This window comes from Linepithema humile, chromosome 1, assembly GCF_040581485.1.
Source record: "Linepithema humile isolate Giens D197 chromosome 1, Lhum_UNIL_v1.0, whole genome shotgun sequence".
Classification (NCBI taxonomy): domain Eukaryota; kingdom Metazoa; phylum Arthropoda; class Insecta; order Hymenoptera; family Formicidae; genus Linepithema; species Linepithema humile.
The window spans coordinates 3,219,317-3,233,182 of record NC_090128.1 but is presented as its reverse complement, the minus strand read 5'-3'; the positions used below and the strand labels follow the sequence as shown (position 1 = coordinate 3,233,182).

Here is a 13,866-nt window from a genome sequence, read left to right as displayed (position 1 = left end):
CAGAGAATTATACGTATAATTACATGCATAATTTTGTTATAAAACTTTTATTTTTACACAGCTCGCAAGGGACTCGTCAAACCTTGCGCAAAACTGTCCCACATTTTTATGGCATTTTACTTTTATGCAAATTGTCATACACAAGGGCTTTATCGAACGCGAAATTTCCCTAAATAGGTTATGTAAATTTCAATTGAAAACCGCCACCATTTCTAAAAAAAAATAGAAAAATGTTTACATATCTACTTACATGGCCCGTTGCAAGCATTCCTGTGCATCCGCTGTACCCGTTGCATCTGATGAATGACGACAACGTCTCACGTTCACCCGTCCACAAGGTAGATCAGCCTCGTTGATCCGTAGAAGCTCCCGGAATAGTTGCACACTTGTTTTCGCGCTACATTCCTGTTTTTCTTTGCACTCGCGTAAACATTCGCGAAACATCTAATACTACGGACGTTAATTGGCACAACACGATATATTTTGGACGTATTTTCGACTAATTTCGACTAAAATGTTTTTATGTTCAAGCTCGAGCTATCAATGCGGAAACAGAATTAACATACCCTCACATTTACGTTTTATCGATGATATTTATTACGGCTTCTCGATGATATTTCGGCAAAAAACTATGCGAAAGCAGTTTCGTATCAGCATCTTCCAATATTTTTCGAAGCATACGTAGCAAATAACAAGTTATAAAGCACGGTGCGTACACAAGTTAACCTATATGGATGCAATACACTTTGAATATGTCATCTCAACTAACCTTGTTCTCCGTCAGAGGCGCTCGGATTCGCGCTTCCCTTCGCACAACAGCGAATCTAACCCATGATTTCAAAATCACGATATATCCGCGATATATACACGCGTCTTATTTCAACTTTTTCCCGATAGCATCTCGTAGTAGCAAGTGATTCGGAAACAATTTCATATCAGAATCTTTCAATATTTTTCGTTACATCTGCCTTACAAACCGTGGATTATGTACGAAAGATGCTATCTATATACTCGGTCGCATTGGCTAAATCATTTTACGGTTTTAAAATATTGCAATGTACTCACATATACTCGTTTTCATTCTTTCTGAGAGAATTTCGCACTTTTCGAGGAGATTTCGCACTTTTCTATGACAGAAAACAGCTCGGTAATACTCTTGTGCCAGAGTCTTTCAATATTCTTTCCCGCACTTTTGAAAATATCGGATTAGGAATATTACGCGTACAGACGTACCAACTAATGCAAGATGATAAGCTTTGGTTAATTTCCTTTTGAGGGCGCTTGTATTCGCGCTATTTTTTACACGAAAGCAAACTTAACCCATAATTTTCAAATATTGCAATTTATTATATACAAGCATATGTCTTATTTCGATTTACCGATAGCATCTTATGGCTTGGAAACAGTTTGATGTTCAGATTCTTTCAATACTTTTCCTTGCATATACGAGAAATCACGGATTATAGTGCACTATGCGGATGGCATTGTCTCGGCCGGATCATTCCGCGATTACAAAATACTTACTTTTGTGTCTCCTTTCGCCGCAGAGTTCTAAGACAGAAGACGTCTTGATAGCAAACTCAAATCATAATTTGCCGATTATTCGAAACACCTGAAAAATCGCGGATTATAAAACGCTACGTACACATTCGTTAACGCGAAATGGCGCACTCTGAATGCAGCTAGTTTTAATCTTCTTTAGCGCCACCGGAAAAGACTCAGGTATGTTCGTAAACTATTCTATGCTAATGTCTTTCTTTTTGAATACGCGCGAATCAAAACATAACACACACACGTACATTCGATTAATTAAGTGGAGTATGGATTAAATCCTAAGTAAATTTTGTTTCTCCGTCACACACACAGTGTTCGGTTTCATATCCTTGTACTATCTAGTTAACGGAATTCAAAGCATCGTGAGATACTACTCTGAGAGATATCATCGCTTTACAGTTATCTGATATCTCCATTTGCGTACGAGAAATTTTGACACTGTTAGACGAGCGACTGCTACTGCTGAATGCACTACACTGTCCTGTCGGCTTACCTTGTTTACAATTGTCTGCTGCTTTTTATTGCAACAACATTTCACGATGCAACATTATTACAAATACTCAGGTATGTGTTAGGTTAAGTTATTATCACTAACCAAAAATGCGCTGTATATATTCAGTAAAACAAAAATTTTTAATACAGTAAGAAAAAAGAAAGAGAGAAAGAGAAATTATATGTAAAAAATTAAATAATGCAATAATAAATAATAAGATACAATATTACAGGTACAATATTAGAATTTTGATTCAGACATCGCTGATAATTTCAGTAAGTTCGGTATGCTTGATACGAAACAGAGAATATTTGGAATTCGTCAAACGCGGTATTTTCATACTTGGAACGCGCGGAATCGATCGATGATATTCAAAGGACAATTCCGTCCTCCGTGTAAAATTGTCATTGCATTTGAGTAATTCTGTAATTAAACGCGGAGCTTCTAAATTATTCGCGTTATGCAAGTTTAATTCGTAACAGTTTCAACATCAAATGACGAGCTCACTGCTGTTTTAGAGCGGTTTCTGCGGTATTTTCCTCAACTCCGTCGCTTATTATTCGCAAAATGATATCTCTCACATCCGACACATCCTGCATGCGTAGCAAATACGATTTCCCTATCAATTCGGTCAACAAATACATCGTGGACGCGAGTCGCAATTCACCGACTGTAATTTCCTGTTTAACAAGGGCAGAGTGGGTTGGGGACCGATCAGGTGGCACTATCGATAGGTGCTTCAAAGGATGCGTGTGGAATTCCCAACCTGTTGAAGTCCTGAAATCCCGATTTCCTACGAGTGCCCGCCGAAACGACTATATTCGGATTTTCAATCCGACGGCGGGGAAGGAAGGGAGTGTAAGAGAGAGCAGGAGAATTCTTGTCAAGTGGCGGGGCACGCTGAGATTGAATTTTCGACTTTACCGAGCCGCCGCAAATTTTCCCTCTCGAGTCGCGCCGTCGCAAAATTTCCCTCTCGATTTGCGCGATTCCGATCGCCTGAGTGACCCTCGATACCTTCCGTCTCGCACCTTCCGTCCGTCCGTCCGTCCGTCCGTCGTGGTGCATTTAAATCGACTGCTTAAGTCGACTATACACTAATCTCGTAATTCATTTACATATTTAACGCGCACGTCGTCGGCAAAGTTCCCCGTCCCGGGGCGGGGGAGTGGAAGGGTGTGGCGAAGGAAGTGCAACGAAGGGAGTAATTAGTTATGCATGTATACTTGTCGGCACGTCTCTCGGTCAACCTTTAACTTCTTTAATTTAATAACGTGTAAAGAACTGGGAAGGATTAGCACAAAAATCATAGTGTCGAAAACAAGTACGGAGCAAACTTTAGTGTTTCTCACTTTACTTCATTCGTTTTAAATCGTCATTCGCGCAGATGCCTCAAATGTTTATCGGTTGGTCGATACAATTTCCGGTCAATCATTAACTTGTCTAATTTAATAATGTGTGTGTGAGAGACAAGGACAATGTTAAAAATAAACCAGACAAAGCAAATTTTAATTCTCTCGCGCTTGAAATCTTTATTCGCGTAGGCGGAGGAACACCGCGAATCCGAATCTGAGCTGAAATGATCGAACTTAATCCATAAGCAAACACGCGCCGCGTGCGAAGTCGCTCTCGTTAGTCCTTATGCAACTTTGATAACTCAGTCTCGCCAAGGAGTTGACTCTGGTCGTTACCTGACTGAACGGTATCGATTATCGTCCGATGTTCTTGTTTCATGACGATGAAATACGGTTCTCTGAGCTGGCGGCTTTGGAATGGGCGGAGGTTTCTCGAGTGGTGGGTTGGTACGTTTCACTCGGTCCTCCGATGTAGGACGATGGAAATACAAAATCGCCGTCGGTTTCCGGCGGGTTTCGAACAGCGAAGCTATGCCGCGTATGCGCACATATATTTCGTATTGGACAGCGTCAGGAAATTAAGCGAGGCACGGTCTCAAGGGCGACGTTCGGACCTCAAACTTCGGCCGGGGAACTTTTCTCGGGCATTGTGCCTGGATTTATCTCTTCCCGAAGTGTCGAACTGCTTTCGGGGAGAGAAGAGGCGCACGGAATCCAGAAATATATTATTGCCGACCGTGACTAGTGTACAAACGCTGTTTGCCCATCAAGACAAAGACGGGTGAAGAGACAAAGACGAAGGAAATTACCGCGGACATAAATCAATGACAATAATTATAGTACTCGCTCCGATAATTCCATCGTAATAACTTTCTTTTACAATCTTAATCAATTATTATTTATTATAATATTTAATAACGTACATGTTTTACAAAGCTTTTAAATTTCTATCAAAAAAAAATAAAAAGCTTACAAATAATTTATTTAAATTCATTTGATTTGGATGGATTTATTTGATTCAAACAGTGTAAAGAAAAGAAAAAAGAGGATAGATTTCTCGATGTTCTATTCAACGAGATGAGAATCTAAATTATTCACACATTTATTCCCTGCTTCTTCGCCTCGTCTACATACTTGGCACTGTATTGGCCAGTGGGATCGTACTTTTTCTTAAGTTGCTCCCAGCTTTCCGGTTTCTGAAATAAAATGGAAAAAATCGAATAAGCCACCTTCTGTTCACACAATAAAAAATTTACAAGATCGCATGTATAACTATATTCATATAAGATTTGTGGAGTCTCATATTCTAGAAATTTTCCCATTCACTTCTCTCATTTTAACACTTTATATTGGAAATCGTAGAAAATACTCGCTGCTAAAGCAATATCTTAAAGTTTGATTAAAATTATTGAACCAATAATATATCATTGTAAAAATATGAAAGTCACAATAATTTTATAGATAAAATTTTACACATTTAAAAGTAAAGTTTTTGTATAAACTTAAAGATTATATTTTCTTATTACAATTATATTTAATTATGACATAAAAAGTCATGTGCATTTTTTCTTACAGAATATGCTGAAATAAATTAGTTTTTTTCTCATACCGTCACCTGACTGTTTGACAATATAAATTGGTGAAAATACCGAAAATTCTCATTTTTATTTTCCTGAATTGGTAAATGCATGTATAATACAACTCGTATGTTTCTATATTTTCGATAAAAATATACCTGGCGACAATTGATTAAGATTTACAACTGGTTATCAATCTACGAAGCAAAAAGAGAGTTTTCGAGATATAGTTCATCAATTTATACTATCAAATATAAGCAAATGACGTACAAAAATCCAATTTTATTTTGACGTATAATGTAAGAAAAAATTTAACACGATCTCTCCCTTCTAACGTCAAATTCCAATTTGACTGGGAATTGCGGAGATCAGAAGCCTTAAAGCGCTTTAAATCGTCATGTTCGATATAAAAATATGTTTAGTACTCCGAGAAAGAGGAACCGGCGCGAAATACAATAGATTGAAGATGAACCGGATTGAAACTCTTCTGGAGCGATTCAAGCGACTGCCGTCCGATCGGGGGTGAAATCGGTTTTCGAAGAAGGGCTGCGTGAATCGAAGGGGTGGCGGAATTTACATCACTGTTAAATTATTTGACTACGGGAAAGTTTTCCGGGCGCGGTTCGCAATCGGGAGAACACCCCCCTCCCCCCCTACCGCTGTCGTAAGACCCACAGTCACCATCACTCGACAAAGAGGGTTAACCCGCCTCTCTGTGTGAAAGTCAAACTAGTTCCGCGGCATTTAAACTGGCTCGACGTATTCCCCAAGCGTTCTCCTCCCTCCGGCATCAACTCATTACGCGGCACCGCGTTTAATTAGTCCGGTGAAAAGTGACGGGCGGTATGGGCGCGTACCTTGTTGACCAGATACCGGATGACCTTCTCGGTGCCCTTCTTTTGCTTCTCGCTGCACTTGCTGCAATCTGTCGTCAACGCGTCCGGAAGGTGGGCTGAAAGAAAAATAAAGAAAATTACAAAGGAATCCAGATCAGGGACGTGGTTGCGGCAACTTTGTGTTGCTTAAATACTACAATATTCATTACTGTTATTTATGCGCTCTGCCCATATACGAAGTTCGCTATAATTATAGGCTGTCAATTGAAGTTGTTTTGAAACTTGAAATTTGATCTTTTCTTAGTCCGAAGCGTCAGCTGGATTCTTTTTTTTCTTTGTTGAATATTTGAACAGATAAATCCTCCCATGCGCGCGGACTGTTTCTACTACTGGGTTCTTTGTAAGGCGGAGTTCATAATAATGTATGTTATTTCTCGAATATGCGATGTCCTGCAGGACATTCGCTCCGGCTTTTTTGCCGTCCCGCGTCATTTGCACCAGCTGCTCCGGTCAGCTGGCCGTACACCCGCGCATATCGCTCGTGAATTTTCTGAGACAAGGACTATATATCCTGGATAACGTATTACCGTCCATCGCGCGTTTTCTCTCACGATAGGTTAACACGCGCAGAAAAAAAAGAAATTCTAAAGAGAAAAAAAGCAATAAAAGTGCGACTCCAACGGAGAGGAAAAAGTCGAATACGTTATAAATTACGTGATGAGCAATTAATACAAAATACGCGGGATATAATTAGCAAAAACGTGCCGATAAATAACAACTTCCTAGTTCACCCTTGCACGGTTACGTAACTTTATGCGATATTTTATACATGGAAATAGAATGCTCGCGAAACGTTTGCGAGCAAAATTTTCGCCCTAAAAAATTGACATATTCGTCGCTCACGTTGCTAACCGCAAATATATGTACACGCAAATGTCTCGCCGTCAACCGGGTACTTTTTGCCGAAATCTCCTTGGCGTTATACAACCGCTATAGCGTATTATTCATATCTGCGACTGAAGCAATATACGCGCGCGCTTCGTACATACATATGTACGTCGCCGTTAACGATACGACCTCACATAGCACATCCTTCGACGGGACGCGACGAGGTGGCCATTAGTGCCAAGGCTGATTCTCTCGTGCATTAGAAAGCGCGTGAAAGATCGTCATTATGGTCTCATTTTATCGCGTATATTTTGCCACATTATCACGACACATACGAGACGTGCGGACATCAGATACGTTCTATAGTTACGGATTCGCTTCTCGTTACCATATTTTCATTGTTACATTTTATTAAACAAACTGTATTTTCTATAAAGTGAATTATAAATGTATACAATTATAAGCATAGTAATGTGAACATAATATAATAAATATATAGATAGGTAAAATTTACATTAACATTATAATTAATAACAGCATTAACATAATATTGAATCAATATTAATATTTAAATCAAAGTCCAATGATAACGAAAAAAATATGAAGAATATAGAGATAAAAAAAATAGTGATAAAATTTTTTATGGGCTTACCTTTCAACTCTTTGCCATCGGGAGTGCAGTTTCCTTTTTCCAGCAAGCAGTTTATGTAGTTTTTAAGCAAACGGTCGCTCTCTAAAATCGTGTCTAAATCGACATTGTCATACTTGGTCGTGTATTTATCCTCCGCCAAAACGCAGGCTACCACGAAGAGGAAAAGAACTAGAATCTAGATAGAATATTTACCAAATTATTTTAGGCATGAAAGAATGTACCAAATTATTTTAGGCATGAAAGAATGTACTGAAAATCAAAATATGTTAAATTGATGCAAATGGTTTATCGCTTTTCCATAAAAAGGTCTATTTTAAATAAAATTACTGATTTTCATTTTTAAGCATTTTTTAAATCAAGCGTATGAAAACTTGTTTTTAAATGGAAAAAATGTATTGAAACAATGGCGACTGTTTTGATTAATAAAAATTAATTTGAAAACCTGTACTTTTGTCTTCAATTTTGCTAAACAAATACGATAAACCTTTTGTATCAATCTAATATTTAAAACAACATCCCGATGTTTATCCGCGGATGATAGCGGGCAACGTCGACGAGGATTGAACGAAGTACGATCGTAAAATTAAAAATCTTTTTAGAATATGAAAAAAAAATATACGGAAATCTAGATATATTATAGCATCCCGATGTATGCGCTCAGTATCTGCGCGCAATATGCGAGAGGATTGAACGAAGTACGAAAGCTTTCCGGTTATGGATCCCGCGGGAATTCCGGGCTAAACGCGAATCCGAAAGACCGCGCGCAACGGTCATAAATACGTCGATCGGCTGCGAACAAAGTGTCGGAGAAGGTAATACGGCCTCCCCGCTTGCCGGACGTTAAATGTCGAGTGTGCATACTGGTTAAATGTTTGCCAGGCTGAACTGCGAGCCGGCTGCGTTGACAATCGCCGTGTTGCCGAAACGCCGCCAAATCGCGTGCGGGCCGTATTTAGCGCGTGATATGAATACCAACGAGCGTGCATACGTTATACGTCGCTCGCGCGTGCGGTCGTGTGTATGCTGTTCGATGATTCTATGGAAATTCCTCTAGGCCCAGCGAAAATAGGGAATATACTGGACCCCCTACAGGCTTATGGAAAATAGAAGCAGCGTACGACGCGCTCGTTCGCGTACACGCGCACTCGCCTCATTAGTAGGTAAAGACGAGAACGGACGGCCAATGGAACGTGTAGAGCGCGGAGAACTCCGTTTAGAAATCAATTTAATTATACAGAGTGCGTCAAACGCTTTCTCAAACGCGAGTCTGCACGGAGCGTTAAGAGACACTTCGTGCGTCATGGAACATCAAAGCCGTGTTACTGCGATATGAGCTGCATAAAATACGCGAGAACCCGATATCTTATTTACTTATTTTTTGAAAAGTACCATAACCCGATTTCCAAATGTTTCATTAAAATAATTAATTTGCATCAGTCCGCGTCGATACATTATTTAAATTAGTTGTCAACAAGTTTAAATTATTATCCAGATGATTCACGTGCGAACATTACGCCCGAAGAAACTGGAGCAATCAATGCTACGCTGTAAAAGAAGAACAGGGATATCACGTGCTCGGATATAGGACACTCGTCCTTTTAGCTGCGAGCCGTAAAATGACATTGATTGTTCTAGTTTCAAAATATCGGTTTAACTGCTACGCTTCGCGCGGGAGATCCAAGAAATTGACTAAACCTTGAACTACGAGAACTATTCAATCCAATTTGGTGAAGAGAGAAACAAGTTCTCACCTCATAAATTATAAAACGGATTTAATCTGTAAAAGTTTCGCGTCTACTTCTTTATGCAATTCAATCACTGATTACATTAAAGTGCAGATTTATCTAGTTTAAGAAAAAAAGAAAGAAACTTGTATTTTGCGTGATACTTTAGTTCGTAAAGTTGAGATAAGTATGTAAAAAAGATTTGTACTTTTCAAGTAATTTTCATAAACACGCGAGAAAGGGAGACCGAGAGATTTAATTTTCCGCTTTGGGTTTGATTTCTTCGCAAAATCAATGCTTTAATCCGACGAAAACATAAGTTACAACACCTTCAACGAATAGGAGTTCAAACTCGTTGCGAAGGGATTCCTCACTCCCGCAGACTACGACCAGATGGTTGTATATGCGCTGGTACATAACGGGTTAATGCCGGAGAGTTAGTTAGGATGTTAATTAGTATAGAATAGACCTCTGCTGTAGTACGCGATACCCACTATACTTTAGCGAAGGGCGAAGCGCGCAAAGGGCAGCGACCAAAATGATGTTGTCCTGTGGGTTCGCCTAGAGACATTTAGCCCTTTTAGAGGAAGAGAATGTCGTGACATGTCGTTTAACATACAAAGCTACATCGATATATAGCATCTCTAATTGTATCGCGTATCAACAATAATCTTTCTGCAACAAATTTGCAACTTCGAAAAATTTCCACTATGATAATTCTATCAAAGTTTGTTAAAATATTAAAACTAATTGATTTAATTTAAATCTAACATTTTATTATCGACACACGGAAAAAAAGAACTCGCTGACACAGCAGTTTTACGCTATCGTAGCAAAGCGTGTTAGTTTATTATATAAAGATTTATTACGGATACTAATTTTATTTGCAGAAAATAATTTTGCTACGTCTGCAAATATTAAATTATTTTATTGTAACAGCAAATTAATGTGTCTTTATAAACAAATATCCAGCAAAATTTATTTATTTTACCAAAAAAAAAAACGGATTTGCTGATATATTGAGAGAAAAATTAATTATGATACACGAAGAGAGGAAAAAATTTTATATGAAAAATTATTATGATACAGTAGTCGCGAACTATAAGAGAAATTATAAGTTTAAATACTATGGCCATTATGTGAAAAACATAGTACAAATTTTTATAATTTTTTCATGGTCCGCGGCTACTACCATACATAGTAATTTTGGATATAAATTTTCTTCGTGTAGCAAAATTTTTTCGCTATCACATCTAATATGCAATGGCAACAACAATTTCGCTGCAAAATTCTTTTTTTCCGCGCAGTAGCAAATCAATAGTTTATTAAAAGTTTCGTCAAAGGGGAATAAAAATGTTTCATCGGATAAGACGGAGAACTTGTCGTTCGGAATGACAACACGAAAAGAAAACTTCGCAGACTTATGCATACGTTCATAAAGGTCATTACGCAATTGCCGTCTCCACGAGCAATACTTCCTGACGCCTTTCACTCTCGTGAAGAAATTTTACCTCGTTTCGACGCAACCCGCGACTCACGCGATTTGAGAGCGCGCACCGGGAGGCGCGTGGAAGTCGGCAAAAACGTACGCGCGCGCGTTTAGCGGCGCATTAACGTACGAATTTTTGCGAGGATGTACAAGAAGACAAACGTTGAATCACTATAAGAGACCCTTAAACGGTCTCCAAGGTCGTTAACGACGTGAAACAGCCTCGATGCACTGAAGAACTTGCGCTGCATTATTCACTTACAGTCTCTAAGGGTCGGATTTTCGCCGAATAAGATGGCAATTAGTGTCTGTGCGATTCTCATAAAAAAGAAATAGAAGTCATTCAAAAAATATATTGTAAATTAAATTCACGAATTCAAGTATTGATAAATTGTAATTTAAAAAGATAATATTTCAGAAAATTCAAAAATATTCAGAGTTATAATAACAATTTAGAGAACGTAGATTTAAAATATCTGATATCTGTAATCAGAAAAGAAATGATAATATCACTAAAAAAATTAATTGTCGAATCGAAACCACGTGTAATTTCTATTCTGTTACACATATATTCTTTTGAAATACTACAAAAAAATTAACACTTCTCTGTTTCTGTATCACACATTCTCTGTAAAAATCAACGTAAAAGTTTTCCGATAGCTTCGTAAAAACTAACGTAATAAAATTACATTCACAATTAGCAACGCATTGAACCAAGTTACTGTTCGCGAATCCGAAAGGAAAAAGCAGACGGGATAATCGAATGCGCGTAAAAAGGACACAGGAGACAAAAATGTCATTACAATAAAAAAGAAGTTAAAGGGAGGATTACAAAGGATGTTACAAAGATAAGTAGATAAAAAAAGCAAGGACACAAAAGTTCGAAAGTGGACAGTGGAAAGAATTCTGCTTACCTTCATGTTCGAGCGGAGTTAGGCTACTGATGCTGACGGCCACGACGATCAGCTGTTTTATACCTGGTCCCCGATTGGTTAGACACTGAATTCGTCGAATCAGTCTTACTCACGCGACTCCCCTCGCGTTCCCGCAAAGAAGACGGACGAAGGATGGTGCGAGAAAACGTCACAGATGTGTAAATCTCAAATGTACGCCTCGCGATGTACGCATATCACTGTCTTGTGTAAATATTGGTCGGTATATAGGGAGTTTCTGGAATCGATTCGAAAGTTTTGCTAGCTCTCGCGTACGGTCGGCTTTAATGCTATTTGCGTTTCATCACGAAGGTCTTTAACTTTTAATGAAAAACGAGGGAAAAAAATTATTTTTCGCTTATTACGGTCAGTAATTTTCGCCCCCTCGAGGATTCCCCCTCGAGTCGGGACTCGAGGTTCTCGAGATATTTATCGTGAAAAAAATCACGGAGTCACGACGGATTAACGGCGTTTCGTCACGGCGATCGCGGGAGAATTTTGCGCGAGACATTAGAGGGGCGAGAGAACGTCAGCGCTTTTGCACGAGAGCGCGGGGCTCGTTAGCGGGATTCAGCGGCAATTGCAAAAATAATATTTGGCCGGCGTTAAGTTAACGGGCGTGCGCTCTCGTACCTCGTTAACTTTGTCCGCCGGCCGGTCGGCGGGCGAATTATTGCTTCCGTTCCGGTAGCCGCGCGAAAAACAGGCGGACTCGCGCGAAAAAATCAGGCCTCGTAAGTTTACTATTGCGCAAGCCGCACGGCACGCAATGCATAAGAGTTTGCGTGCAGTCCGTAATCGATGATGCATCCTTTCGAAGATGTACATACATGTGTGTTGTTGCTCGAACTAATTCGCAATGGGACGCAACACAAATTTGAGTAACGTTGTACCGAAACTCCGCATTAATCGTTATGGGTATTACGTATCGCCATGTAACAAAGGGCTGTAATAATAATAATAATAAAGTAAAATAATACTACGTTTGCCATAAAAATTATATAAATATGTTTTCGTTAAAAAAAATGGTTTGTGAATTTTTCTGTTGAAATCGGTATCGCGCTCCTCACGTTTCTCGCGCGCAATTTTTATAATTTCCATCGAAATTATATAACATAATAAAAAATTGTATGCAAAATGTTATATATATATTCTACTTGTTATTTGTAGAAACAACTGTCAAATGAGCCGAAAAAAAGGTTACAACAGTCAGAAGCAATTTAAAACTTTTACATAATTTGTCTATGTATTTTTTAAACATTCATGTCTGTCCATCGCTCAATTTTATGACTAGCAATAAATTTATCCAACCGTGCATATAATAGAACATGGAATATTGTATTATTATATCGAGAGGCCAGCCGTGTGTGCACCTGTTACGGACATCTCCCGCGTAATCCATATTTTACAAACGCAATATCGATAGCCGCTAGCGAGATATTTCCTTTGTTCCGCCTAGAATTAACATCATTAATAAATTGCAGCATCGAGAATGACTAGCAGCGTTTTGCTCGGACGCGCGCTGAATCGCGTTATTTGCGAAGAACAATCGCGGAGATGAGTACCGTGCGTCCGAGTGCAAAAAATACCGTGTAAAATTTGCAATCCCATCAACGGGTCACAATTACAATCTGTCTGCCGAAATATCGTAAGAGCTTTCACTCTTCCACTATTTTTAGCCCAGGAAAAATTATGCAGAAATAAAATTCATAGATGAAATCTATGTTTATGCTGTGATTTTTACACTAAATTTAAGATTAAATTATAATACAACCCACAGAGCTAGCGGTAATACAAACATATTATTAACAACATCTACATTTCCTGGGCAATCCGGATCTCTAATTAACCTAATTGTTTATCATCAATTCATTCGATAACGTTATTCAAATTAATATATCCCGAATATCCGTGACACACGGAAATCAATCGCGCATACGATGATATAATATAGCTGTAAAAAAACGAAAGAGAGGTTTGATGACAGAGATTGAAACTGATATCACACTATTGGAATTTTACAATTTTTTACATACGATAAGCAAAATGAAAAAAGTGAAAGATGATTAATGTCTCTTATTGTTATCATACACTGGGTGTCCGTATTATTGAATAAATTTATAATTTATTTTTGTAAATATTTATACGCATATTTCACAATTATAACAAAGAAAAATAATGTATATAAATTTAAAACTTATTATGTTAAATCATAAAATATTGATATAAAAACAATATCGTTAATACTAGTTCTGTCCAAAATTTATATTATAAACAATGTATTGTTTATGATACCCGTTAAAGATTTTTAGTACTGTGGTTTTGAAAGAATAATGACATACGATACGATATGCGTGGTATAGAAT

General features: G+C 38.3%; 2 protein-coding genes across 3 annotated transcripts in view; both read right to left on the bottom strand.

The window, feature by feature from the left end:
• The window catches only part of kek2 (kekkon 2), a 130,682-nt gene extending 128,492 nt beyond the window's left edge, over positions 1 to 2,190 (bottom strand). For both annotated transcript variants that reach the window (XM_067357468.1, XM_067357479.1), the window contains exon 1: positions 251 to 2,190. The gene's annotated coding sequence lies outside the window, so the exon portion shown is untranslated. The remainder of the gene's footprint in view (positions 1 to 250) is intronic.
• Positions 2,191 to 4,284: 2,094 nt separating this feature from the next.
• Positions 4,285 to 11,641, bottom strand: EbpIII (Ejaculatory bulb protein III). The gene is made up of 4 exons (XM_012371062.2): positions 11,483 to 11,641; positions 7,356 to 7,530; positions 5,837 to 5,931; positions 4,285 to 4,598 (listed from the first exon to the last, which is right to left on the bottom strand). The coding sequence occupies exons 1-4, from the start codon at positions 11,486 to 11,488 to the stop codon at positions 4,497 to 4,499; spliced, it is 378 nt and encodes a 125-aa protein (XP_012226485.1). The 5' UTR covers positions 11,489 to 11,641; the 3' UTR covers positions 4,285 to 4,496.
• Positions 11,642 to 13,866: the final 2,225 nt, after the last annotated feature.